This window comes from Alosa pseudoharengus, unplaced genomic scaffold (assembly GCF_046254945.1).
Source record: "Alosa pseudoharengus isolate Yale_2024_CS ecotype anadromous, Long Island Sound unplaced genomic scaffold, YU_APseudo_1.1 YU_APseudo_1.1_scf_18, whole genome shotgun sequence".
Taxonomy (NCBI): Eukaryota; Metazoa; Chordata; class Actinopteri; order Clupeiformes; family Clupeidae; genus Alosa; species Alosa pseudoharengus.
Window position 1 is genome coordinate 2,213,532 of NW_027468650.1, and position 27,223 is coordinate 2,240,754.

A 27,223-nucleotide genomic window follows, 5' to 3' on the forward strand; every position below is an offset into this window, starting at 1 on the left:
CTAGAGCACTTACTAGAGCACTTACTCTGATTTTGTTTTACATGATGCCTTAAAGAAAGGAAACAATTGTAGAACTATTCAACTATTCTAGTGAAAGCACTTTGCTGCAGGAGCCTGAGATGAATGTGTCAGTTTGTGTAACAGTGTCCCTTGATCAGAACAATTCAGATGTCACGCACATGAATGAGTTCTGTGAGGTTTGCTATAGCTAGTTCCCCATGATATAATATTTCACGTCTCCCCATGATATAATATTTCACGTTTGGTTTTTTTTGATAAATATTTTATTTTGAATTACACGTTCAATTACATAAATAACAATATGTTTCACAACAATATGTTTTACAAAATCTTGACTCCTGTCGTTATATGTCAAGGCTATAGGGTCCAAGGACATCAAAGTGCATTTTGCAATAGTGCAAGAAAAAGTAAACAACATTTGAATAGCCTATATTTTTTGAAGACATGAACCACATAGATAAAACATTGACCAACATGGGATAAGAAATGCAAACACAAATAAATATAAATGGCCTTTCACCATCGTTCAACGTTTATCCAAAACAACCTTAACTTAGAAGAAATAAGTGTTTGCGAGAAGTCAAACATTGATAAGCAATATTCTTAATGTGCTTTAAACTCCAACCTGAATATGAAAATATGTAAGCAGCCTACCACATTCAGTCTAGGGATCCAGATCTAGATTACAGAGAGGTGGTCTGGGAAGACTCTGAGCTCCTCTGACTGTAATCTGAAGAGTACCCCGATATGTCAGAGGAATCTGCACCTAGCGTGGCAGAACTCCGCTTCGAGCTCGTGTCGACTCCTGAGTCCTCTGACTCAGTCTGGTTCTGGTTCTGGTTCTCAGGCTCGAGGCCCAGATTGCAGAGCACCAGACTCTGGACCTGGCCGTCCACTCTGGTCAGACTGAAGGCGGGGAACACGCTCTTCTTGACGCGCAGTCGGAACGTGTGCAGGACCGCGCCGCCGCCCACATCGTAGAAGCTCAGCCGGCCGTTGTTCTTGGTCATGTCCAGGTAGACCCCGAGGCGTGTCACTTCCTGCTCAGGTTGCTTCACCATGCTCAGGTTGTCGTTGTGCAGCGCGGTCAGCTCCCCGTCCTCCGACTCCAGCATCCACGACCTCTTGTTGCGTCCCAGGCGCATTAGCGCAGCCTGTGATGGTGGCCGGCTGCCATTGGCCAGCTCCACAACTCCAACTGCCCAGGTGCGGCAGTGCCCCACGTCCACCTCCCAGTAGTGTTGCCCCTTCTTCCAGGACTGCTTGGCCAGGACACAGAACGGGGTTTCTTTAGTCTGGTAGGGGACTTTAGGTGATGACCGGTGGGGACTAAGGCAGACTTGCGTATAGTCATCAGATATCATCAGGTTTTCCTCTGTTTTGTCAGGATTAGGGTTAAAGGTGAGGTCCTCATAAACTAACAGAGAGAGAGAGAGATACAAGTATTACACTACAGTACTGCAGACATCACTACATGACATGCTGGGCTGTACTGTGTGTAATTGTGCTTCTTACATTCCCATGGTCGAGGGAAGATTTCAATGATTTTTTCAACGATATGCTGGATGGATTTCACCAGGGCCTCCAACCTTGATTTGTCAAACTTGCTGATTCCGCTGACCTTCTTGTAGAATTCATCAATAAGGTCAATACTGAAATATCGACAAATATGAAGTCAATTAAAATAGTTTCATCTTAAAAAGTGTCCACTTGACTTAATTGTAATTTTTTCACTTAAAATGGATAAAAATTGTACAAACCTCATTTGATGTGCCTGAATTTCGTGCTGCAAGGTAAAAAAGAATGAAATGAAAACCAAAGTAAGTACAACATTGCCTATTCAATAACAACATATTGTTTCACCAATAATATTGTACAATGACATAAATATAATAATATATAATATATTTTTTTTATTATTGATAGAAATATTTTGGGTTTAAATATTTGCTGGGGGTGTTGACTCTTACCAGAATGCAAGTAGAATCGATTCCTGACGACACCCTTTGTTTCAAATCTGCTATGTCCGTCTGAAGCTTGTCCGCCCGCATCTTGTATCTGTCCCCCTCCTCGGCCAGCACATAAAGGGGCTTTTTCTGTCCTTGCCGCTGGGCCTCCAGCAGTGTGACGGCGTATTCTTTGGTGTGATTCAGCAGCTCGTCAAGTTCTCTGTATTGCTCAGTAAAACTGCCTTGCACCTGCTGGAAGTCCCTCTGAGAGAGGTGAAGGTAAGAGACACAATATGGTGAGGCTTTTCAACACTCCTGGGTCTTTTTTTTAGGTTTTCAGAACTTAATGTTTAAAAAGCAGGTACAAATATGAATTAGAGCATTTCTTCTTAAAAGATGGATTCACTTACTTCAAGCTGTATTTCTTGACTCTCCACCAATTCCTGAAATTGACTCTGGCTCCTGCCTTTACAATCTTCAAGTTGCACAGCAATCTTCTCCTGCAAAAGCACAGTGTTAATGACTATGGCCTAAAACAAACTAGTGGACATTTCCTTCATAATAGTGCTGACTTGAGTATAGGCGACACATATAATAATAAACAAATTCAAATCAAATAAATCTGTACTCACTATTTTGTCTTTGCATACTTCTTCCATGGTCTTAAACTTGTGGCTGCGATGGTTCACATCAACCAAGCATTCCTCACACAGAGGCATGGAGCAGGTGTCACAGAACACCACCGCATCTTTCCCATGACTGCAGCCTGTGGGCTTAAATGAGGTGACCGAAAAACCGGACACAGACGAGGGTCGCCGAGAGCCGCTAGAGAGAGAACTCATATCTATAGTATGCAGGCAGAGAGCACCTGGGCTGGAGGACAGAGAGCAGGCAGTCAGCGAGCTGGGCTCATGTGTGCTGTTGGAATTGTTGCAGCGATTATTATTATGACCCAAGTCACACCCACAGTAAAAAAAATCCCTCCCACTGAATAACTTCCAACTTACTGGCAGCGAATCATAAGACATTAATACACACCCAGCACTACATCAGTTCCATGGAATACCTACAGATGGACACAAAGGAAATATAATGTCAGAATTCCATAGCGCTTCCAATGGACTTTTGTCATGCTCTGAAGCCAGTAATGCTGAAACACCTAGGCATGTTTTACAAGAATAGCCATGATGTTGAGATGTTAAGGTTTTTAAACATAGCCCTCATGAAAATGTATAGGCATGTGTATACCTGCCAACATTCCCGTTTCTCCCGGGTTTCTCCCGTATTTCAATGTCATTTTCCGGCACCCTCCTGTTTTGTTATTTCTCCCGGGAAACTCCTAGAATTTGCATGACCATCAAACTTAATTTTAAATTCACAACTGAGTCTCGTAAGCAAGCGGGATAGTTGAATAGCTAGTTTGTCAAATAGTTAGAAAAGAAATATTGTGATTAACACATCACATTTTAACTGTTATTGAGTGTTGCTGATACACAATAAGCTAATTGTGTCCTCGGAACATAATCTTTGGAGCAGCTTTGAGTTTTGGAGGAAGGCTGCAGGCAGCAGGTGGATACATAACTGGCATGCCTAACTGGTAGGCCTACTTATTTCAGTAAGGTAAAAGCAATGACCGAAATCCAGATGCAGTGTTGCAAGTAGTGTATGAAACATGTTAAATAAACATTGACAATGGGCATGTGTTAACAGAATAGCCATGTGAGATGGAAGGCTTTTTAAACACATAACCTTCCTGAGTGTGCTCATGAGCTCATGAAGGATGCTGGTTGAGTTTTAACAAAAAACAATATTGAGCTTCCTTCCTCCCCCTGTAGTACACACCCAGTAAAACATATTTTCCATAGAAGTATCAATTTTGGTTTGGATATTGGATAACTCTCTTCCACTGCTCTACTTTCTCATTGTTTCACTTTCTGCAGTAGCTTATCTAGATCTTTATCTGTTTCCTTTATTTGATAATGTGGCCGTAAATAACACAGAGACTCGTGATGGAAAACTAGAAAGCCAGATCACCACCATGAGGAGATAAAATGGCTACAAAACTAGAAGAGCAAGATCTCCAAATGACACTCCCTAAAGAGAGGGAAAAGGCATCTGTAGGAAAAACCCTATAAGGGAACTTATATAACACAATTTTTCTTACTTTTGGGGCATTTTTCCAGACCAGAAATGCACTTGCTGTTGTGCAAATATTAATGATGGTTCAAGAATGCCACCAAAGTGACAGAGAAAATTATATTTTTAAACACTGATGCCCAATATGGTCATGAAAAGAGTCAACCCAAGATGAGTGAAACAATTGTAGATCTATTCAGGCCACTATTTTAGTGAAAGCTCTTGAGATGAATGTTTCAGTTTGTGTAACAGTGTCCCTTGTTCAAAACAATTCAGATAATGTCACACACATGAATGGTTCTATGAGGTTTGCTATAGATAGTGCCCCATGATATAATATTTCACTTCATATTGTTTATTGATATATATTTAATTTTGAATTACACATTCCATTAAATTAAAACAATATGTTTAAATAACAATATGTTTAAACTAGAAAATGCAATTCCAGGGAATTACCATTGCATGTAAATGCAAAAAAGCTGCTGTGTATAACATTATATTACTTACAGTATGATTATTCAGATTACAGTCTTACAGTATTCTTGAAAACCACTTACTTGGTTAGATGTTAGCTTAGAGTATATGACAGTCAGTAAAAATAAATTGTCAATTCAATATTGATCAACATTCTTTGTTTTAATACAAAAGAATGATACTCAGAATACACTAATGAACAGTTACCAATGTAAGCTTGAAGTAAAAATCACAGTTGTGTATATTATATATACAGAACTTGATAATGCCAATCATATTATCCTAAGACAGATCTATTTATCAGTGGTATCTCTGAACTGGCAGCAACAGATAGAGGCCTCAGTTAATGGTATTAGGTCAAATTTGATGGTGATATATACACTGAAGAATAATAGAGTCAGCCCTTCAGATGATCAGTTTTAGACAGAACTTAGGTTAGAATCTTTTTTTTCACACAGCACAGCTCAGGTCTAAAAAGAGAGGTCTAACAGCACAGCTATGTTTCACAGATGTTACAGCACAGGTATGATTAAAGGTATGAATGGTTGACAAATATGATTCACAGGTATACATGTTCCATATAGTTAGTGAGTATAGCCCTCACACAACAATATATTTCTCAGAATGTCTCAGTGTAGATCTCAGATAAGTCTCAGTATGGTTAAATGGTATGTGCAGATATGTTCGGATATGGTCACATGTTTGTAAGAATGTATGTTAGTAGGTATGTTGCTAGCAACATTGTCAGAGATGTAATGTAATGTAATGTCATACACGGTCATCACCACTGGTCTGGTCTGGTCTGGAACCTAAAAGGCAAAAGCAAACAAGTTTAACAGTTACCAAAACAAGGAATGTCTGCAATTGTAGAATTGTTCAATACAACTAAGGTATTTAAGTGAAGTTGTTACATTACATTAGGCTGACACATTATAACCTAACGATTAACATGGTAAACAGTTTAAGCTTTTTAAACAATTCTCTCAACAATTCTAGGACAATTAAAAAAAAAAAGGTAGAGTAGGCCTACAATACAATTGTTGCACCATCAAGCTACTGGTAGTTAAATACTACACTGCAAAAAAATGAATTCTAACCAAGTGTTATTGATCTTATATTAAGATTAAAAAATCTATTTGGTATTGTTTTTAGTATGAAAAGACTTACCTAGTGCCCTCTCAAAAGATCATTTTGACTTAATTTAAGAAGACTTTAACTTATTTTAAGGAGTCTTATCAAGACAAATTTGTTCAACGCACTGGCAGACAAATTTGCTTGTTTTTAGGACAAATTTGCTTGTTTTCAAGAATGAGACGTCTTAAAATAAGTCAATTTTTTTTAAATTAAGTCAAATGATTTCACAAGAAAGCGCTAGGTAAGTCTCTTTATACTGAAAACAATACCAACTAGTTTTTTTTATCTTGATATAAGATTAATAACACTTGGTTAGATTTTGTTAGATAAGCAGTTTTTGCAGTGTAGCCTATAATATTAAATTGCAAACAAAGCAGAATTCTGTGTTTTATTGTTTTCAGTTTTAGTATAGGTGATAGCTAATCATATTTTTTTAAAATATGAAACGTAAACAGTTTAGAAAACTTTGCAGGCAAAGGGTCTGTTGTTGCTGTTGATAATCATATGAGTAAGGACGGATCATTCTGATACTAAGTATCTTGATAACCAACTGCTATAACTTAAACAGCTTGCTAGGTCTGTCAGCCACATTTTTTCCTACAGATTACAATGTACTACAACTGGAAAGTTTGATTCACGTGCCAGGCTACACCTTAATTTATAGACCAGAACAATGCAGAAATTAGTAGGCCAAGTAAACATTGTAGCCTATGTTGACAACACAAACATTATAGCTCAACTTCTGTTGTGTGTTTTAACAAGACTTTAGTCGTATTGTCCATTTCCTAGCAGTAGCCTATTCATGGCTTTCATACGGTCCCTTTCCACAGGAGTATTAATAAAGCACCAATGCATTCATAATCTAGGTGCTTGATTGTCTGTTGAAAGGGACCTGATGAAACCCATCAATAGACGAACTACACCGTGATAGTGTTTAGGCCTACTTAGGCTACGTAAGAATCAGGAGTGTAGAATGAAACGTAGCCTGGCCTATTTGATACACAAACAAGCGGTGCACTGCAAAAAATGAATTCTAACCAAGTGTTATTGATCTTATATTAAGATTAAAAAATCTATTTGGTATTGTTTTTAGTATGAAAAGACTTACCTAGCGCCCTCTCAAAAGATCATTTTGACTTAAGAAGACTTTAACTTATTTTAAGGAGTCTTATCAAGACAAATTTGCTCAACGCACTGGCAGACAAATTTGCTTGTTTTTAGGACAAATTTGCTTAACGCACTGGCAGACAAATTTGCTTGTTTTCAAGATGAGATGTCTTAAAATAAGTCAATTTTTTTTTAATTAAGTCAAATGATTTCACAAGAAAGCACTAGGTAAGTGTCTTTATACTGAAAACAATACCAACTAGCTTTTTTTATCTTGATATAAGATTAATAACACTTGGTTAGATTTTGTTAGATTAGCAGTTTTTGCAGTGTGTACAACGTTAAACATTTGTTAAAATAAAAACAGGAGCATATATTTGTTAACTTTAACTAAAATGTGAACGGTAGAAGCTATAACGTTATGACCATCAACAAGTGACGTTAGCTAACGTTATTCATGCCATGAATGAAACCCATGATGGGTTTCATCAGGTCCCTTCACACAGCCTAGCCCTAGGCTATAATCAAGCACCACGAAGTCTGCATTCATAATCTATTCTAGGTGCTTGATTCTATACACCTGTGGAAATTGACGTTGAATAGAACCAGAGCCTAGTATCTGTAGGCCTACTTCTCTGGTTTACGTTAACGTTCTAGTTAAAACGCTCCTGGTAGGTAGGCCTAATGAACAAATGTAACGTTAGTGCATTACGTTTGATTGTCGTTAGCTATCGAAACCTACAGCTAATCGGTCACTGTAAAGTTGACGACATATTAACGTTGATTAACAGTGGGTTTCCTTACATAATACATATCAACGTAGCAAGGTGCTAACGTCAACTATTTCACTAACGTTAACATTACCTAACGTTATAACGTTAGTTTAGTTATTTGTGACCCATCGTTTCATACACCGTAATGTAAGGGATAATGGACGACACGGTGGTCTGTTCACAGAAGTTAATGCACGGTCGAGGTTGTAAAACGGCCCCGACGCGAAGCGGAAACCTCGTAGTGCATTAACTTCTGTGAACAGACCACCGTGGAGTCCATTATCCCGCTTATTCCACTGTTGCCACTTGCGTTGTGTTCATTTCCTGTTACAATTTAAACGTTTTAATCGCTAAAACTGTCTTTTTGTAGAACTAATTTCCTCCGACACATATCAACTAATTTCTCAACTCACATGACAAACTGCCGTTACTAGTTCTAAATGGATGGTTGCTACGGCCAAAGGCCAGTCATTAGTTCTATCTCTCCCGTTGTCAAGCGGGCGTATCCCAAGATTCTGATGAACTTTAGCTTTGAAACATCGATATTTTACTTAGCCTGCTGTCATCAATCTAGCTAAAAGCCACCTCCGTCATATGCTAGAATGTTGCAATGTTCTGAACGTCTGCATTTTACAGCTCGGATGCAACGTGACAGTTCATGTAAACTTCACAACGAGTTTGGCGAATTAATATACAAGTGTGATACGGCCAAAAAATGGATCTACTTCATAGGTGTGCAGATAACATACGGTTAATGGTCGTTCTAAATTACGTAGGACAATGGGAAATTCAACCAAGCAGTGGAATAACATTACATAACGTTGGACGACATAAATGACTCAAATACCAAAAAACCGGAACACTTACCTTGTCTGTAAGCCTCCGAAGAAGAGTTTTACGAGCTGTCACTTATACACTTCTGAGGCACAGGGCGGAATATCTGAATTAGACTCTTTCTTTCAGAAGACGTTCAGAAGATTCACAGCTCCAGGGCCAGCGGTAGCTCATGTTCAACTGTTGATTGCTTTCAGCTGGAGGTCACATCATAATGCTAAAAGTTGCCGCCACGGCGGTCATGGAAACTAGATGGCAGAAGTGTGTAGGCCAATCTGCCCACCAGCTTTTTCTACTTTGTCACCTACAGAGTTTGACAGGTACGATCTTTCAAAACGCCATGTTATTTCCCATAGACATTTGACGACCAAAGGTTGGATGGATACGGAAGTTAGGAGGCGGGACTTATTCTGGAGAGGTCTATTGAGAGTGATTTCGGCACGAGATTGTATGGTAGAGCCAATCAGGACGCAGGGCGGGAGTTTCATAGATGTGACATAGCGTAGAAGCGACTGTGAGACTGTTATCAGCATCACGGGTTGGCTTCGATGTGAGTGGTTGAAGTAGCACGTCAACAGATGACGGACAAGTGGCTTATTCAATCATATGCAAGCATTTTTTGATTAGGCCCAGCCTTCTGAAGCAACACTCCAATGGATTGGTCCCAGATAGATGAGTGGAGCTATCCACTAGCTAGCTTTCGGGGAACTGGGCCCAGGGCTAGTCTAGCAACTCTCCGTTGGCTTGTGAGCTGTCATTAGATGTCTAGTTAAAGCGTATCTTTCGCCAAAATGCATCCTAGGGTGTTTTTGTGAATGTACCCGAGTCAAACTTTCATCTAAAAGCATAAATACGTCCAAAGCGCCACTTTTAAGCTTGTCCGTGTTGTTGTTTTCAGGTGAAATGGCCTTAAGAATGGGAATCATAGGGCCACTACTATTTTGATACATGATCGCGTCAAAATCGCTATTTTTAAAACACTAAGGCTTGACACAAGGTGAAGAACTTGAAACCTTGATCGAAGTATCATCAGTGTCTCTACACATGAAATCGAGCATTGAGAACATTGTTCGTGTACACATAGTTTACTAAAAAGAAAGGTTTTGGACGGACAAGCTTAATAGTGGCAATAGTGGCACTTCGGACGTAATTATGCTTTTAAACAAAAGTTTGACTTGGGTACAACTATGATGCATTTTGGTGAAAGTTACGCTTTAAGGCTATAGGGTCTAAGGACACTAAAGTGCATTTTGCAATAGTGCAAGAAAGAGTAAACAACAACACATAAACAGCCTATGAATAGCCTATGGCCTATTTTTTTGAAGACATGAACCACATACTTAAAACATAGACCAACATGAGATAAGAAATGCAAACACAGATAAATAAAAATGGCCATTTATTACCATTGTTTAAATAGTGAATGTGCATAACCTCTGCCCTCCATATATCACAGAACTCCTACAGACTTCCTCCCACTCACTATGTTCATCTACAGCTGGATTATTGGCAGTAGCAAACATCAGGATCACCACAATGGGAGCAAAGACATTTTCCTGCACCCAAACTGTGGAACTCACTCCCCTCAGAAGCCCCTGGCTGCAGTATGCAGATCGGGGCTGGGCTCAATGTGTGGGGGAGCTCAACGTTGCTACTTTCCAACTACTGGACCGCAAGGAAAAATAATAAAATGTTGCGGGACAATTGCGACCAGGCCTCACGGAAAAAATAGTATTATGCAGAAAATCGGACTACCAATTGAATATGATGCCATCTGTTAAGTGTGGATTTAAACGTTAGGCACGCACTTTAGGAACGCACTTCGGGTATCGCTGTCTCATATCACCCCGTGATAGGACCGTCTTATTGCGGGGAAACAAGCTCATTGCTCCCCTGATTCGGTGACATGGTGAGATTAAGATTTTATCTTATTACATTGTCGCATCCTCTGCTACGTTCCACTGCTAGCAACCTGACGATTCAGGCTGAAGATCAGCACCCTCATATGCAGGAGAAAGGTTTTTCAACCTGTGCACTTTTCTGTATTCTGCAGCACTATGCTTTGAACGTCTCATTCATGACTGTTATTTAACCAATATTACTGAAAATAAATTACTTGTTGCTCCCGAATTTAAACCGTCTATGTCATTATTTGACAATTAATGTCTTTTCAATGTTGTAGCCGAGCTCGCCATGCTGTGGTGCCCCTGGTAGTTTGGTGCCCTGGGTGATTGCCCATATTGCCCATGCCTTCCACCAGCCCTGTATATAATAAGTCAAGAATTTTGATACTATTTTATTTGATTTAATTCAGGGACCCCCCCCCCCCCCCCCCCCCTCTTAACTTAGTAGTAGTAGAGGTAAGAGGTAAGCTTCTCTCTCTTTAGAGAGGGATAGAGAGAAACATTTCTTTGATTCTTCTGTGTGTCTGGTACATGTGGAGAAGTTGACAATAAAGCTGACTTTGACTTTTTTAAACACCCCCTGCTGACAAAATGTGCAAACTCAACTGTGAAACTACAAAACTATCCTACTAATAGAATGCAAAATGAAAAGTGCATTTGTAACCTGACGTAGGCTAAGCTGTGCTTGCATATATAATGTCATGTAGCCAAAAGCACAGTGGATCTGTGCATGCCATGACTAACCTTTGATTCTTTGATATGGAAAGGGAGTTCATTATTTTGGAGTGCTATTACATTAGAATTCCAGCCCAATGTTGTATCAGATTACTCAGGAATGTCTTGTTGTGCAGAGGAATGCTTTATGCCCTCATATTCGGAAAAGTCTGTCGTTTCTTGTGATATGTTGAGTGAAGAGTTTGTGAGATATTCCACCAAGAATAATGAGTGTGGAGATGGACGCAGCGCTCTGTGCAGAATGTAAATATGATTCAATTTCATGTAAATTCAACATTAATTTTCTCCTGAATTGTTTATTGTTTAACTAGCATCTAATATCATAGGAAAGGTAAGGGGCTGGTTTCCCGAAGCATTCTTAACGCTACGTAGTCCGCAGAGGTGGAAAGTAACGAAATACATTTACTCACGTTACTGTATTGAGTCGTTTTTCTGTGTATTTTGTATTTTTTAAGTAGTTTATAAAATCAGTATTTGAAATTTTACTTGATTACATTTTGAGTGAAGTATTGTACTTCGCTACATAAAAAATTCCATCCGTTACTTGAGTAAAAAAAAAAAAGTTAAGACTAACGAAAACAGAAAGGGAGAGAAAAGAAATCACGCCCTAAACCACTAGTGATAATGATCAGCATGTAGCCTACAACAGGACATGAATCAAGCTGGCGCCATGCAGTCTTTCTGAAAGTGATGGAGATGGAGCTGGATCACGAGATGCATCAGATTACATAGCCTAACCTATGAAAGTGTATTTCCCACTATTTCAATGGGTTGTCTCAGTTCGTTTGAGCACTAATGATAGCGGAGATATTCAAGCAAACACCATGGGATTTCGTGTTTTGACGTTTGTGCTCACCTTTCTTTGGAAAGAAGTTTATTAGCAGTTGTTTCCCCTCATTTTGATGTCTCTCTTTTTAGTAACCTGACTTGGCTTTCTTGGAGAAAGACATTGCACCAGCAGCACAACAATTAGAGGTCCACTACTAGCAATGCTCAACTAAATAAACAAAAGATAGACTAGCCTACCTTATGAATCGTGCAGGCGGACTAAACCATTTAGCTCTTTAGCAAGGGAGAGTGAGAGTGACCTTAGACAGTTTTTACTATGTTTTGTATACAAAATCCAGTCAGTCAAACTTTAAATTTCGTCTGACATTCATTTTGACATTTAATTTGGAAGTTAAAATATTCAGGTAAAATATATGGTGGACATATATATTTTTTTTTTCAGTAATTAGCTTAAACTTCCAGTGAGTCTATTCAAAATTTTCACCACACATTATATTAACACACATATAACATAAGAGTAATGTGTATTAAAGTGGAATGACACAGGAAAAAAGTATTGAACGTGCCTACTGAAATTTCTTCAATACTTTGTGGAAAAGCCTTTGTTTGTAAAGACAGCTTCAAGACATTTCCTGTATGACAAAACATATTAGTCACATTATCAGGTGTGATTTTGGCCCATTGTTCTAAACAGATTCCAGGGGTCCCTCTTGTGAATCCTGATCTTTAGTTACTTCCAGAACTGTTTAATTGAATTTAAAGGAGAATTCCGGTGTGATATTGACCTAAAGTGATAAAGTGAAACATGATACCGAGTGTGAACGTATGTCTCATAGCCCATCTCGGCTTGTCCCCTGCACTCCAAAATCTGGCGCTAGTTAGCCGATGCTACCAACAGCTTTTTTAATGGTGGTGCTTCGGCATTGGGCTAGCCATGCAAATAAATCACTGTTTTACACCATTTACGAGGCTCAATGTATCTCCACACTTCATTGGTAGACTACCGAAGGCCCTGACATTTAAAACGAGACATTGAGAACTTTTAAAAAGCACTGGTAGTTTACTTACAAGACGATTTATACAGACAGTATCTTCACAAAGTTTAGCGTTTGCAGCCATCTTGAATTTAGTCACGATAAGTCGAGCGACGAGTAAGAATGAACAGGTATGATAAGGGATCAGATTCCAAAAATAATTCTGTGGAAATGCATGGATTCTAGTTTCTTCCAGTAGCAGCAACTGGAATCCATGCATTTCCACGGAATTATTTTCGTGTATATAATCCATTTCCAAGGAATTCTCCTTTAATTGAATTGGCTGCCTTCAAGTCTTTCTGGAGCTTTCTCCGAGTGGTCCTTGGCTCTTGGAATAGACTATCCTTCTGACTCCCTGGTCAGAAATATTGCGAGGAGATCCTACATGGCAGTGATGTTTCTTCTACTTGCAGATAATGGCTCCCATGCTGCTTCTGAAGTTTTGAAATGCATCTGTAACCAGTTTCATTGATATGTTTTGCAACAATAAGGTTGCAAAGGTCTTGGGAGAGCTTTTTGCTTTTATCCATCATGAAATGTTTCTTGTGTGACACCTTGGTAATGAAAAACCTTTTTATAATAGCCCATTAATATACTAACCAAGCTTATATTAATTTGCACAGATAGAAAGGATAACTACTCTAACTACTTACAGATTCCAGCTCGTTCCTTCCCCTTCCTTACCTTAGTGCTTTTTCTTAGCTTGTTCAATACTTTTTCCCTGTGTTATTCCACTTCATTACACATGACTCTACTTATGGAGTTGTTTGGATTTTTTATGTGTGGATTACCTGAGTTATTACTAATGCCTGGTGAAAATGTTGTACCCCCCGTATTCCACTCCTCCATTGGGGCCCTATACTTCCCAATATCCCCCCCAGTTTGACGCCCTTTAATGTGCTGAACCTTCTGCTCGTTTCCAAATATAAAAAAAAAAATCTCTGCAACTCAACATTTGCCTGCCTGCCTCAGCTGCCTGTGAGGGGCTTTTCAGTTGTGTTGTTCACTGCAAAGCGACGCAAGGATGAGTGCAACTAACTTTTAAAATCAACTACTGCTCAAACTTAAAGGAGAACTCCGGTGATTTTTCACATAGATCTCCATTTCTCAACGTCACCGAGTACTGTCGGTATGAACAAAACTGAAACAGTCGGTTTTACCTAGCTCGAGTTGCTGCAGCTACAGCGCTACACACTGGGAGCATGAATATGGCTGCCTTAGCTGCTGGCTGCAGCAACTCGAGCTAGGGCCAAAGTCCTTTTCAGGCAAGTACCTCCACTCGGCAGCCATATTGCAACACTTTTTGGGCACTTATCGTGCATCTATTTCGGCAGAAATGCGCGTGCGTAAGGCTTCATGACACCAATCTTGCTCCAGCAGCGAGATCACAACAGATGATTGGCACGATGTCTTCACAGCACACCACATGATTGGCTCAATGTATTTTACAACACACCACATGATTGGCTCAATGTATTCACATGTCAACGTTTTGCTGGAAGGGTTGTGATATTTGTAGACAACTGACTAACCCCATGCATTACTATGGAGGATTTTTTGAGTGCTGTATCTCCTCATTAGAAAGTCTCTGGTAAAACTGGTTGTTCTGGTACCCCCCCCCAAAAAAAAAAAAAAAAAAAAAAAAAGTAACTAAGTAACTTTTACTTAAAGTACATTTTAAATGAACTACTTTTTACTTTTACTTAAGTACATTTTCAGATCGGTATTTTAACTTGTACTTGAGTAATATTTCATCAAGGTATCGGTACTTTTACTTGAGTACAATATTTTCGTACTTTTTCCACCTCTGGTAATCCGTAATCTCTACATTAGCTCTATTTTAACATTTTCACTCATTTCCCGAAAGGTTCTTTGCTACGATTGTCTTTCGTACATTGGTAAGAGTGGTCTGGAGCTCCAGCATGACATGATATGCTGGTCACACTGCCCAGGTGCGGCAGTGCCCCACGTCCACCTCCCAGTAGTGTTGCCCCTTCTTCCAGGACTGCTTGGCCAGGACATAGAACTGATGCATATTTGTGTAAAGTCATCAGATAACATCAGGCTTTCGTCTGTTTTGTCAGGATTAAAAGTGATGTCCTCATAAACTAACAGAGACAGAGAGAGAGCTTTACAGCATGAGCTATGTTTTGTGTAGCCCAGATGTGAGGAAGAGTGAACCACCAGTATTACAATACAAGTATCACAGTCCAGTACTACAGACATGTGACTACATGACACATGTACTATGTTTAAATTTGCTTCTTTCATTGCTATGGTTGAGGGAAGATTTCAACGAGTTTTTCAACGATGTGCTTGATGGATTTCTCCAGGGCCTCCAACCTTGATTTGTCAATCTTGCTGTTTTGGCTGACCGTCTTGTAGAATTCATCAATAAAGTTGATACTGAAATATGGAGAAATATGAAGAAAATAGTTTAATAACTCATTGAAAGCTGTTTTCGGAAGCTTTGTCCTAGAGTGCCAGCAATCTAGACCATTGTTGATTTTGTACAGCCACAGCATATTCTGTTATAGCTATGAACACGTACAATGGCTCATTTAAAAGGTGAGACTTTAAGCTCTCAGTGGGTGCAAACTGTGTATTTCTACACGCCTCTGTTCCTGAGAAATCCCAAGCTAAACAGTGGCTAGTTTTCATCAAAATCACAGTTTTTTTCTAGAAATGGAGATATGTCGTCTTTCATGAAATATGAAGTGTTGCCTGTAAACTTTCCGGGAAGTGATCAGCGAGACCTGGCGAGACTGCCACCTAGTGATAGACCCAAGAAAATGGCCTGGTTTTGACCTGACGTGCATGTGTCACTGATTCGACCCAAAGCGGCAACCGAGTTATGATAAAATGTCCAGATTGTGCGTTTTCATGAGTTTTCGATCGCCATATATTTCATTTCCATTCATCACAGAGTTCCCAAAATCACATATAAGGTGTGTTAGAGTGTCTAGTTTCGTAATAAAAAAAAAAAACTAAAAACATAATATTACGTTTTTGGCACTCAACGCATTTTGGCACTCAATGAGTTAAAAGGGGTCCAATTGAAATATTAATTGTAATATTTTCATGCATACTGGATAAAAAAAATTGTACATACCTGCTTTGATGTGCCTGAATTTCGTGCTGCAAGGTAAAAAAGAATGAAATAAAAAGACAATTTAATAATAATGTCAGGATCCTGCAGCGACTGATTGACTTTGTGCCACCCTGGTGGCCATTTTGTACTTTGCCCTGTGTTTGTCTGCTTTTGCTGTTTCCACTTGTGCTCTGTGTTTACCTGTCTGTCATCTGTCTTTGTCCCCACCTATCTCCATATATGGTTTGCACTTCGTGTCTCGTTAGTTTCCCTCCGTTTCTGCTCACACCTGTTGCCCGTTATTGCCTTGTTGGTCTCGTCCAGTCATTTGTCTTTCTGTTAATTAGTCTGTGTATTTCTACCCCCCTGTTCCTCTGTCCTTTGTCGATTTGTCTCTCTGTTCATCCTGTCTGAGTCATATCTGTAAGTAAGTTTGTAAATGTCTAAGATTGTAGTTTGCTACAATAAAGTGTGTTTTTCTACACTTCCGCCTGGAAGAGTCTTGCGCTTAGGTACTCCTGCCTAAAACCCTGACAAATAATATCATAAGTTAATCATTGTTTCACCAATAATATGATACAATGATATAACTGACACAAATCTCCAGCTTTTTTTAGTAGCCTACTATATGGAATTCAGGACACAATATTGATAGACTATTTGGTTATTGATAGGATTGGGTTCAAATTAGGGCTGTCAATCGATTAAAAAAATAATCTAATTAATTACATACTCTGTGATTAATTAATCTAAATTAATCGCATATATAATTTTTGCTGAGAAAGTATTTTAAATATTTAAATTCAAATGAATCATTGAATAATCAGCATTAGTGACATTAAAGTTCAAAAACTCTTTTATTATTTTTTTCACTGTTCAAATAATGGCCATAATAATCTATGATATGACCTAATATGCTGAGGAAATAAATTAAAAAGTGCTTCGGGAAGAAGTTTTTTTCACATACAAGGCATTTCAGACCACAGATATAACCTAGGGGACACAATGAAAATAAATGAACACTCCCCTCAATGTCAACACTATTTCTTTCCATTGATGTGCGACTTTAGAGTTGACAAACTCCTTGCTGCAGACATTGCAGAGGACTTTATTTTAACATCAACACCATCAGGCCGTTTTTTAAAAGTAAATGTTCCAATCAATGATCTAGGCAGCACATTTTCTTCTCTCTCCTTCATTTTACAGCAATGGTTACTAACTAGAACGGCTCGGGGTCAAAGGTCATACAGAATCGATTAATCTGCGTTATTTTTTTTAATCAGTTATTTTTTCTCAAATTAATTAATCGAAATTAATCAGTTATTTTGACAGCCCTAGTTCAAATATTTGCTGGGGCTGTTGACTCTTACCAGAATGCACATAGAATCGGCTCCTGACGACACCCTTTGTTTTAAATCTGCTATGTCCGTCTGAAGCTTGCCCGCCCGCGTCTTGTATCTGTCCCCCTCCTCGGCCAGCACATAAAGGGGCTTTTTCTGTCCTTGCCGCTGGGCCTCCAGCAGTGTGACGGCGTGTTCTTTGGTGTGATTCAGCAGCTTGTCAAGTTCTCTGTATTGCTCAGTAAAACTGTCTTGCACCTGCTGGAAGTCCCTCTGAGAGAGGTGAAGGTAAGAGACACAATATGGTGAGGCTTTTCAACACTCCTGGGTCTCCCTATCTGCAGAGTGTTGCTAAGGTAGTTACTATGCTAAATAAAGTGGTTGCTAAGGCAATCATGTTAGTTGCTATGGTGGTTCCTGGGATGATGACATAGTAGTGGTTGCTAGGTTGTTGCTAGGATAATTGAGATTGTTGCTATTGTATTGCTAGGGTAGATATGGTGGCTATGCTAAACATAGTGGTTACTATGCTGTTTGCTAGGGCAATCATGTTGGTTGCTATGGTGGTTGCTAGATTAATATTATAGTGGTGGTTGCTAGGTTGTCGATAGAGTAATTGAGATGGTTCCCAGCTTGTTGCTAGGGTACATATGGTGGTTGCTATGCTTAATATAGTGATTGCTATGCTGGTTGCTAGGGTAATCATGATGTTTTACAAAATACAGTAGAAGTGGTCGCTAGGTTGTTGCTAGGGTAGTTGAGACAGTTGTTAGGTTGTTGCTAGGGTAGATGGTGGTGGCTGCTTAGCTAAAGAAAGATGTTGCTATGCTGGTTGCTAGAGTAATCATGTTGGTTGACAATATCAAAGTGGTTGCTAGGTTGTTATAAGAGTAATTGCTATGGTTGCTAGGTTAGACATGGTGGTTGCTATGCTAAATAAAGCGGTTGCAAGGGTATTAATGTTGGTTGCTATGGTGATTGCTAGGTTGACATTATAGTAGTGGTTGCTAGGTTATTGCTAGGGTAATTGAGGTGGTTGCTAGGGTGGGTGCTAGGGTAATTATTTTGGTTGCTCAGTTGATATTGATGTTGACAGATAGTTTAATGAATATTGATAGACAGATAGTTTAATGGATGAATGAATGGTTTAACGTGGATGGATGGTGGGAAAGTTGGTGAAAAAGTGACAGAGAAAAAGGGGGACTAAAAGTTGGCAGTTGGAACAGGTGCAACTCAGTTTATTTGGTTCTTTATGATGTCATAATGATCAATGCAAAGTCTATGGGAAAAAATAAGCTTGTACTTGAGATATTAATAACGTTTACAAAAATGAAACATACATTGCACACTAGTTCTTTAGAAGACCTACGTTACAACGTTTGAATGAAGTTTGTACGTTAAATGGTTCAAGCTGAATTAAACACAGAAAAAGTGGTCAGCTGAATAAGAAGAAGCCTAGTCATAACAGTATAGTACATTTTCATGCACTGTAATAAAGAGGATTCACTTACTTCAAGCTGTTCTTCTTGACTCTCCACCAATTGCTGAAAGTTACTCTGGCTCCTGCCTTTACAATCTTCAAGTTGCCTAGCAATTTTCTCCTGCAAAACCAATGTAAATGACTATGGGCCCTATCATGACATTCTAAAGTGCATCGTCACTCGTCAAAAGTCTATTCAAATTTAGTAGGATGTCCAGTTCACATTGGGAGGGGTTTCGTTATCAAAAGTGGAGCGCATGGCGCAACAAGGTGTTCCTAGGTTTTTTAATCAGTCATATGGGTGTGTTTGGGGCGTGAGAGAGAGGGGGAAAAATCCACAACACCAGTATATGCTCCCAAGTTATAGTTTATTTACCGTGTGTTTGGGCGTAACATCATTTTAAACCAATGAGAATGACATCTGTCATTCCCTTTAACGGCGCAAAGCGCGATATGTCAAATAAATGCATCGGTATTTTGGCATTCAACGGCGCATTTGAAGGAGGCTGCTTGCGAGACTGTATGGAATAGTCATTCTTAAACCATGATTTTCTAAAACCTAGCATAGCCTTCACGCATTTGCACTCGTCTATTATTTGAACTCGTTGGCAACAGGGCCGTTTCAAGGAATTTGGGGGCCCCAAGCAAAATGGACATGGAGGCCCCCACCCAGCCACCGCACGCAAAGCCTACAGGAACCACAGCATAGCCATACAGTTTAAATTCACCCACACTTTATATAAATAAAAAATGTTGACAGTGCAAATACTGCTGTTGCATATGCTGTGCATTAGTTTTGAACATTTTGAACATTTGCAAAAACACCACCGTACCATAAAATCCAATGTCAGCTTCTTCCTCATGAATGGAGGATGAAGTTGATGGTGTACCTGGTAAAATAATTGAAAAAAAATCTGAGATTACCTGTGAAGTACGTTTGACCATTTAACTGTTAGCATATTGGAAATGGTCAACAGCTCAGCGAGAGAAATTCACTCTACCTTCATCAGTGGAGGTATCCTTAGGAAGAGCCTGAGGGCTGAGAAATTTAAGCAAAGCACCTTGAGGGAGAAAGAAAAGATATGTTAGCATTTCCATATTTTGATATTTAGAAGGGATGCAGCTGCTTACCAATGCTTACTGTAAAAACATCCCAAGCTAATGTTATACATTGACCCAGGCCTACTTGTATCTTAACATAGCATTTAAGCATTCTGCTGTTTAAGAATTAGACAGACGCACCCCGTGCTTTAAAGACAGTAAACAGCTGGCGTGCATGAATACTGCTAGACATGAATGTTCCAGTCTGCTTTGATGCACGGAATTTATCGTGTGGTTTTCCTAACCCCGGTCGATTAGTAGCCTATAGCAGAGAAGCTATGGCACCTTCATCAAAACCTATTACAAAGCTATAGCAATGTTATGTCATTAAATACGATAAACAGTGATTCTGGAACAGATCTGCGTCTTCCTTATCCCGTTAATAAACATATTACAGTATGTAACCATATTCCGTCCGTTCGAGAAAAAAAATTTGCGCTAGCAGCTAACTGTTCTAGTTTGTTACAAGCAGCATGGGCAGGCAGGTAGTTAACATAAAAAATGTTTTTGCTAGGCTAGCCTTCCTGCTGCGACATTACACCATTTGTACAAGACAAGTAGAGCTATTTTATCCAGTATAATTTATCACTTACCACTATCTTGTTTTTTCTTGTCATCCTCTTCCTTTCTCTTCTTTTTTTTCTGGCTTCCGGACGCATAACTCCGCTTCATTATGACTGCGAGGTTTTATATTTTCCCGGCAGCAGAGATCACAAACTTGGCTGGCTGCTGTCAGCGACTACTGAGAGGGGCCCCCTTGAGGGGGATCCCGGTATTGCCGGTAACAGTGTCGTTGCACTTTACTGCATTGACTATCAAAGGGGCGCTCACAGTTTGTCGTTGCATTTTATTCTTAACCAGTCGTTGTCTTGGGGCCCCTGGACAGCTCGGGGCCCCAAGCAATTGCTTGGTTTGCTTGCCTTCTAGCGACGGGCCTGGTTGGCAAAGTGAAACTAACTTCACCAAGGAGTTAGTCAACGGCAAGACAGTGATATGCAGTTACTTTCACTATCGACTGACAATGGGTTACCACCGAAAACATAGGCTGGAAAAAGCAACACTTACCCTAATGTTGCTCAAATGACTGAATAAAACAACATTTATCCTGCAGAGGAGTTGCTTATATCTCGTGACAGTGCGTCTTCAGCTGTGCTCCATACGTGTCTCTCGCCTCTCCCCTAATCACTTTTAACCATCATTACCAATTTGCAAATGATGGTGAATAACTACTCATCATGAGATGTACAGTATTTCGTAATATCTTTATTCTAATTATGTTTTCCCATTGTAATCGTGTAATTTGTAATGCTTTGCATGGATGTGCACTGGTGTGCGTTCATGAATGATAGAAGGATGGTGCGTGCACCTGCCAATATGACTGTTGACATGCGCTCTTAAAATAGCAAATGAACAACTCGCCATTGACTTCTGACCAGGTTTAGGTTTAGGTGGTGTACGATACGCCATGCGCTGGTGTCCAAAATACAGCCCTATGTCCTACAACAAACTAGTGGGCATTTCCTTCAGAAAAGTGTTGAGTTTGGCGAGACATATAATTAAAAATCAAACAAATCAGTACTCACTAGTTTGTCTTTGCATACTTCTTCCATGGCCTTAAACTTGTGGCTGCGATGTTCCACATTAGTCAAGCATTCCTCACACAGTGGCATGGAGCAGGTGTCACAGAACACCACCGCATCTTTCCCATGACTGCAGCCTGTGGGCTTAAATGAGGCCGAAAAACCGGACGATCGCCGAGAGCCGCTAGAGAGTCTTAAACTCAAATGAGGGGCCACGTCTGCCAATGTCATCTGATTGGAGGGCCGCGTCAGTGTTAAAGTATATAATAATTAAAAAAAACAACGGCTATTTCCTAAAATACAATGTTTTTTTCAAATACTGTATTTTCACAAAACTACAAACAGAAAGTGCAAGTCTTCTTATCTATTTTTAGACACCTGTGCTAGCAACCAGCTTATAAATAAAATAATGATAAAATAAATATTAATACAAATTATAAAAACAAACAAAAAAACATAAAAACAGGTAGGTCTATGTGTGTGTTTCACACCAAATAAAAATATTTTCCTCTTATAACTTTTTTAAACCTGGCAAAGCAACACCATTGGATTTTTATATCAACATTTCAAAAGGCCATGGCTTGAAAGTGGCAAGTCCTACTGTGAATGTAAAAATCTTTGAGTATAAACAAAAGTTTATGAAGGGGGTAAATTTACCCATCTAATTTGCCACTGGATGGCAAGCACCTCAAATTATGCACCTTTCAGTAAATACTGGATGAACATATTTGAGCAGGTTTACTTTCTTTTTTGTCATATTACCCACATAACAAATTAACAGGAAAACAACTAAGATGTATACCAACAATAGTAAACTATTACTAGCCTATAACCACAAGGCCTACAATAAAGTATCCTGGTCAAATCAGTTCCTATCGCAGGTGACTTTGTAGTTCTTCAGAGCCCTATTTCTACTAGCCCTGCTGTCTGTACCACGTCCATTACGGACACTATCATCACGATTACCACTGCAACCTCCAAGCTATGTTGGGCAGAGGGTCGAAATAAGCATGGTATGCACGCAAATACGCACCTCCATTCACAGACGCACCGTCACTATCACTGTCAATAGACGATCGATCATAATCTCCAAAAGGATATTCTCCTTCAGAATCAGAATAGGTTAATAACATAGCCTTCCTAAGACTTCATCATACGTGAAAGTTTTTCAACATTTGGTGTAGGCCTATTTCTGCTTCAATTTGTGCAAAACTATGGCCTGCATCGCTTCTGTGTCTTTACAAATGCACGTCTTCGTGTTTCTTGCGTGTAATACAAGTATTTCCTGAAAACTGTGTGCAGCGATTTTGGGTTTGAATCAAGCTCTGAATTTCTAGCACATAGTGGAGCAGAGTACAAATGGGATTTTTCACCGTACTTGGATCTATCGTCTATTTTAATCAGTATCGTTGTTTGTCGCAATTAAAAATACCCTCAAGGGCCGGATTACATTATTATTTTGACATACGTCGCGGGCCGGAATTGGGTCGGACGCGGGCCGGGAGTTTGAGACCAGAGAGAGAACTCATATCTACAGTATGCAGGCAGAGAGCACCTGGGCTGGAGGACAGAGAGCTGGCAGTCAGGGAGCTGGGCTCATGTGTGCTGTTGGAATTGTTGCAGAGACATTAATACCGGTCACACCCACAGTAAAATAAAAATCCTCCCACTGAATTACTTTCAACTTACTGGCAGCAAATCAAAATACATTAATACACACCTAGCAATACATCATTTCCATGGAATACCTACAGATGGACACAAAGGGCGACGAGACTCAATACAGGTTGGAGGTCGACCATCTGACCACGTGGTGCAGGGACAACAACCTCCTGCTGAACGTCAGCAAGACCAAAGAGATTGTTGTTGACTTCCGGAGAGGTCACACCCAATACCTGCCACTGACCATCGACGGTGCTGTGGTGGAGAGAGCGAGCAGCACCAAATTCCTGGGGGTGCACATCAGTGAAGACCTCTCCTGGACCACCAACACAGCATCACTGGTGAAGAGAGCTCAGCGCCGCCTGTACTTCCTGCGGAAACTCAGGCGAGCAAGTGCTCCACCAGCCATCATGACCACATTCTACCGAGGCACCATTGAGAGCATCCTCTCCAGCTGTATCGCTGTGTGGGGCGGAAGCTGCACTGAATACAACAGGAAAGCCCTGCAGCGCATAGTGAACACAGCTGGAAGGATTATTGGTGCTTCACTCCCCTCCCTGAAGGACATTTACACCACCCACCTCACCCGCAAGGCGACCAAAATTGTGAGTGATGCAAGTCACCCCGCTCACAATCTGTTTGATCTACTGCCCTCTGGGAAGAGGTACAGAAGCCTGCGCTCCCGCACTACCAGACTCACCAACAGCTTCATACACCAAGCTGTTAGGATGCTGAACTCTCTCCCTCCTCTCCCCCCTCCACCCTCAGCTACATAACATCCTGGACATTGGACCCACAATGGCCGCCTGCACCACTCCACTTGCACACTTGTACACTTTGCAACTTGTTGCTGTTGTCCTGAAAACACAACACTTCTGCTGCTCTTACATAACTTGCACCACTATGCCACTTTATTTCTTACTTAGGTCAAACAGAACTACCTCAGCCTCTTATTGGCCTGACTTTGCACTAGTATTTTATTTTATTGACTGTCTATGCACAATTTCAACCAAATTTTGCTGCTCTTATTTTTTCATTATATGTGCCCTCTTATTTACTTATTTACTTACTTTTTTGTTTACTTGAATGTTATGTTTGTCTGTGGACTTAAAATTGGTAAAATATGTCTTGTCTCCACCGTGGGATAGTGAGAAACGTAATTTCGATCTCTTTGTATGTCTGGAACATGTGAAGAAATTGACAATAAAGCTGACTTTGACTTTGACTTTGAAAGGAAATGGGCAGTTCCAGCGTTATGGATGTGACAATTGGACTCATATTGGTAAACAAAATGACTTAGAGTGGGGGCAAAATTAGTATCAGTGAATTAATTTGCATAACTTTTAATGCAACCTCTGTCCTCTGAATACTGAGAAATCCTCAAATTTCATATAATCAATTTCATCCTAAGAATACAAGGCATTTTATCAGCGTTATGGATGTGACATGAAATGGACACACTTTTGTGAGAGATTACAGGTTTTCTACAAACTCTGTGAATTTTAAAGGAAACTGCCGAAACTATGATATATGTACTATGAAGGAGATTTGAATGAACACAAAAAGTGTGTTTTTGAAACTATGCGTCATTTTCATAATGCATTATATAGGAAAAACTGGCGTTATGGATGTGACGTGTCTGAACCAGTCCTCGACAAACTACATAAAACACATAATTAAGTAGTGAATTTTGATATGAAACAATTGAAATAGTAATCATGAAAAACTAGCGATGAAATTATTGCTTCCTCAGTGCCCACTAAGATCCACAGGAAGAATCAGGACAACAAGTCATTTAAAATATAAAAAATAAATTTATTTTTTTATTTTACTGTCATCAATTTTGGTCAGTGATTCTCGGGTTACTGAAACACCAGGGAACATGAAACTTGGTGGCCACTCCCCTAAATAACTAGCCCTACCTGAACCATTGCACCCAAGATGACAAAATATTTATGGGATGTTAGTCTCAAGAGCCCGCATGAACCTAACCCATATCCACTCATTTGTGATTTGCACACATAAAGTACATGCACGCGCACGTGCACACATGCACACACACACACACACATGCACGCACAGTCGCACACATACAGACTGGCAAGCACACACACACACACACACACACACATGCACAAACACCCACCCACATGAATGCAGACACATAAACACACACACACAGGCACGCATACGCATGTGCGCATGCAAACACACACTCGCACACACACACACACATAAACACACAAACACAGGCACGCATACGCACATGCAGACACACACACACACAGACACACACACACACACACACACACTCTTATAAACAAAAGCAAACTCACATATGCACACACTAATTTACATGCACATGAGTTGCAGGAGTAGGAGATGGAGACAAATTGACAAGCGTGATTTATTTTTGCGAAGAGGTGGTCATATTTTGTACTGCTATGCGGTACATCTAGTTTATTGCTGCCCTTACTCATGTTACTCTGTGGGTATTAGCTACAGAGGACCTGACACTTCAAATGCTGTCATATTGCGTCACATTTAAAATTAAACAGTGTTAAGCAGACGTGAACGGCAGGCTGAACAGATCTGCAACAGAAGGAGGTTGCTAGGTTAACTCCAGCTGCAAAGTCAGCCATCTTCACCAGCTAACACGATAATCCAGTTACTGTACAACATTAGTATGACAGTTACAGGAAGATAATCGCTCAGATTTTCGTTATTAGGCCACTTGAAAATAGGCTATGGCTAGGCTAATCATTGGAGGTATTTTAATATTATGTTTGTTTTGCTAATGGTTAGGCAAGGCCTCCCTGTGGTTTTGATCAACCTAATAATCTTTGAAATGTCAATTGTAAACACTAAGTTGAAATGCGTTGAAACTGACATGCCACCAGAACAGACGTTTTATCGGCTTTGAGGTATAATAAAGTGCCCAGTCTTGTAAATTCACATTATGTAACATCCATAACGTCACATCCATAACGCACCATTAAAGGTTTTAAAAGTAAGAAAGGGACACAATTTGGTCATCACACTTTACATTGATATAAATCAGCACAGACACTATGACATTGTCGCATCAACACTGTATGTGTAGCATAAACTTTTCCTATAAAACGTTATGGATGTGACATGGCCATGGAACTTGCTGACTTAAAAACAAAAGCCTTACAAATGTAAGGAGTTGTGCTCTTAAAGGCAAGCTGAGCATAGACATTGCTCTACCATTCCCTTGTCAATCTGGAATTTGTCAAATGACACAATTTGTTTGAACATTAGGTTTTGAAATATGTATAATATTACCATGTAAAAAAAGTTGTTTCTGTATGGTTGCACACCATATTTATGATGTAAAAAGAGTGTCATTCTCCATCAAATTCAATCAGATCAGTTACAAACAATAAAATATAGACCTAAATGAAGATTTTAACAACAGTTCTATTTGCGTATGCACAACTTTTTTTTCCATGGTAAAGATGACCTTTGCTAGCCTGGTGTTACCATCCTACGTACTTCCGGCCAAAATTTGATTTCAGCCTCGCACGTAGTCTGGCCCAACCGACAGTATGCGGTTCGCGTACGACCGCGCCAATCATCGAACAGTTGAGTGATGATGCGGAACTTGCCTGCCGAGTTGCTTGTAGTCCAGCGAAGCTTGTAGTTCAACAGCATAGCAACAATGGCAACGGAGGAAGAGACGCTAGAAGCTATCCACAAAGTTGTCTCAACTCTCGAGGGCATTACGCAATTAAAGCAGGAACAAGAGGCTTGTCTTGTCAATTTTATAAATGGCAAGGACGTCTTATAACTCTCCTTCCAACTGGCTTTGGGAAAAGTTTGATTTATCAGATGGTGATAGCTAAACCTAAACGCACAAGTGTAGACTACATGCATCACTACTTATCATGTTTTCAAATAAACGTTTGCTGCTCGTTATTCTCCCCCCTACTCTCAAATTACCTTAACAAAATCAATGCGACATAGGCCTAGGCCTACTTAAGGAATGGAATGTTAGCTACTAGCTACCCTACCCTACCGAGCGGGGCTCAAGGCGAGGCGGTGTGTCTTGA

At 39.9% G+C, this 27,223-nt stretch overlaps 1 protein-coding gene across 1 annotated transcript; it reads right to left on the reverse strand.

Annotated features, from left to right (window-relative positions):
• Window positions 1–275: 275 nt before the first annotated feature.
• Window positions 276–2,872, reverse strand: LOC143131560 (ret finger protein-like 4A). Its single transcript, XM_076291200.1, has 6 exons — window positions 2,603–2,872; window positions 2,381–2,470; window positions 1,992–2,234; window positions 1,782–1,807; window positions 1,537–1,673; window positions 276–1,438 (listed from the first exon to the last, which is right to left on the reverse strand). Exons 1-6 carry the CDS (start codon window positions 2,810–2,812, stop codon window positions 705–707), a joined length of 1,440 nt encoding a protein of 479 aa, XP_076147315.1. The 5' UTR covers window positions 2,813–2,872; the 3' UTR covers window positions 276–704.
• Between the last annotated feature and the right edge of the window lie 24,351 nt (window positions 2,873–27,223).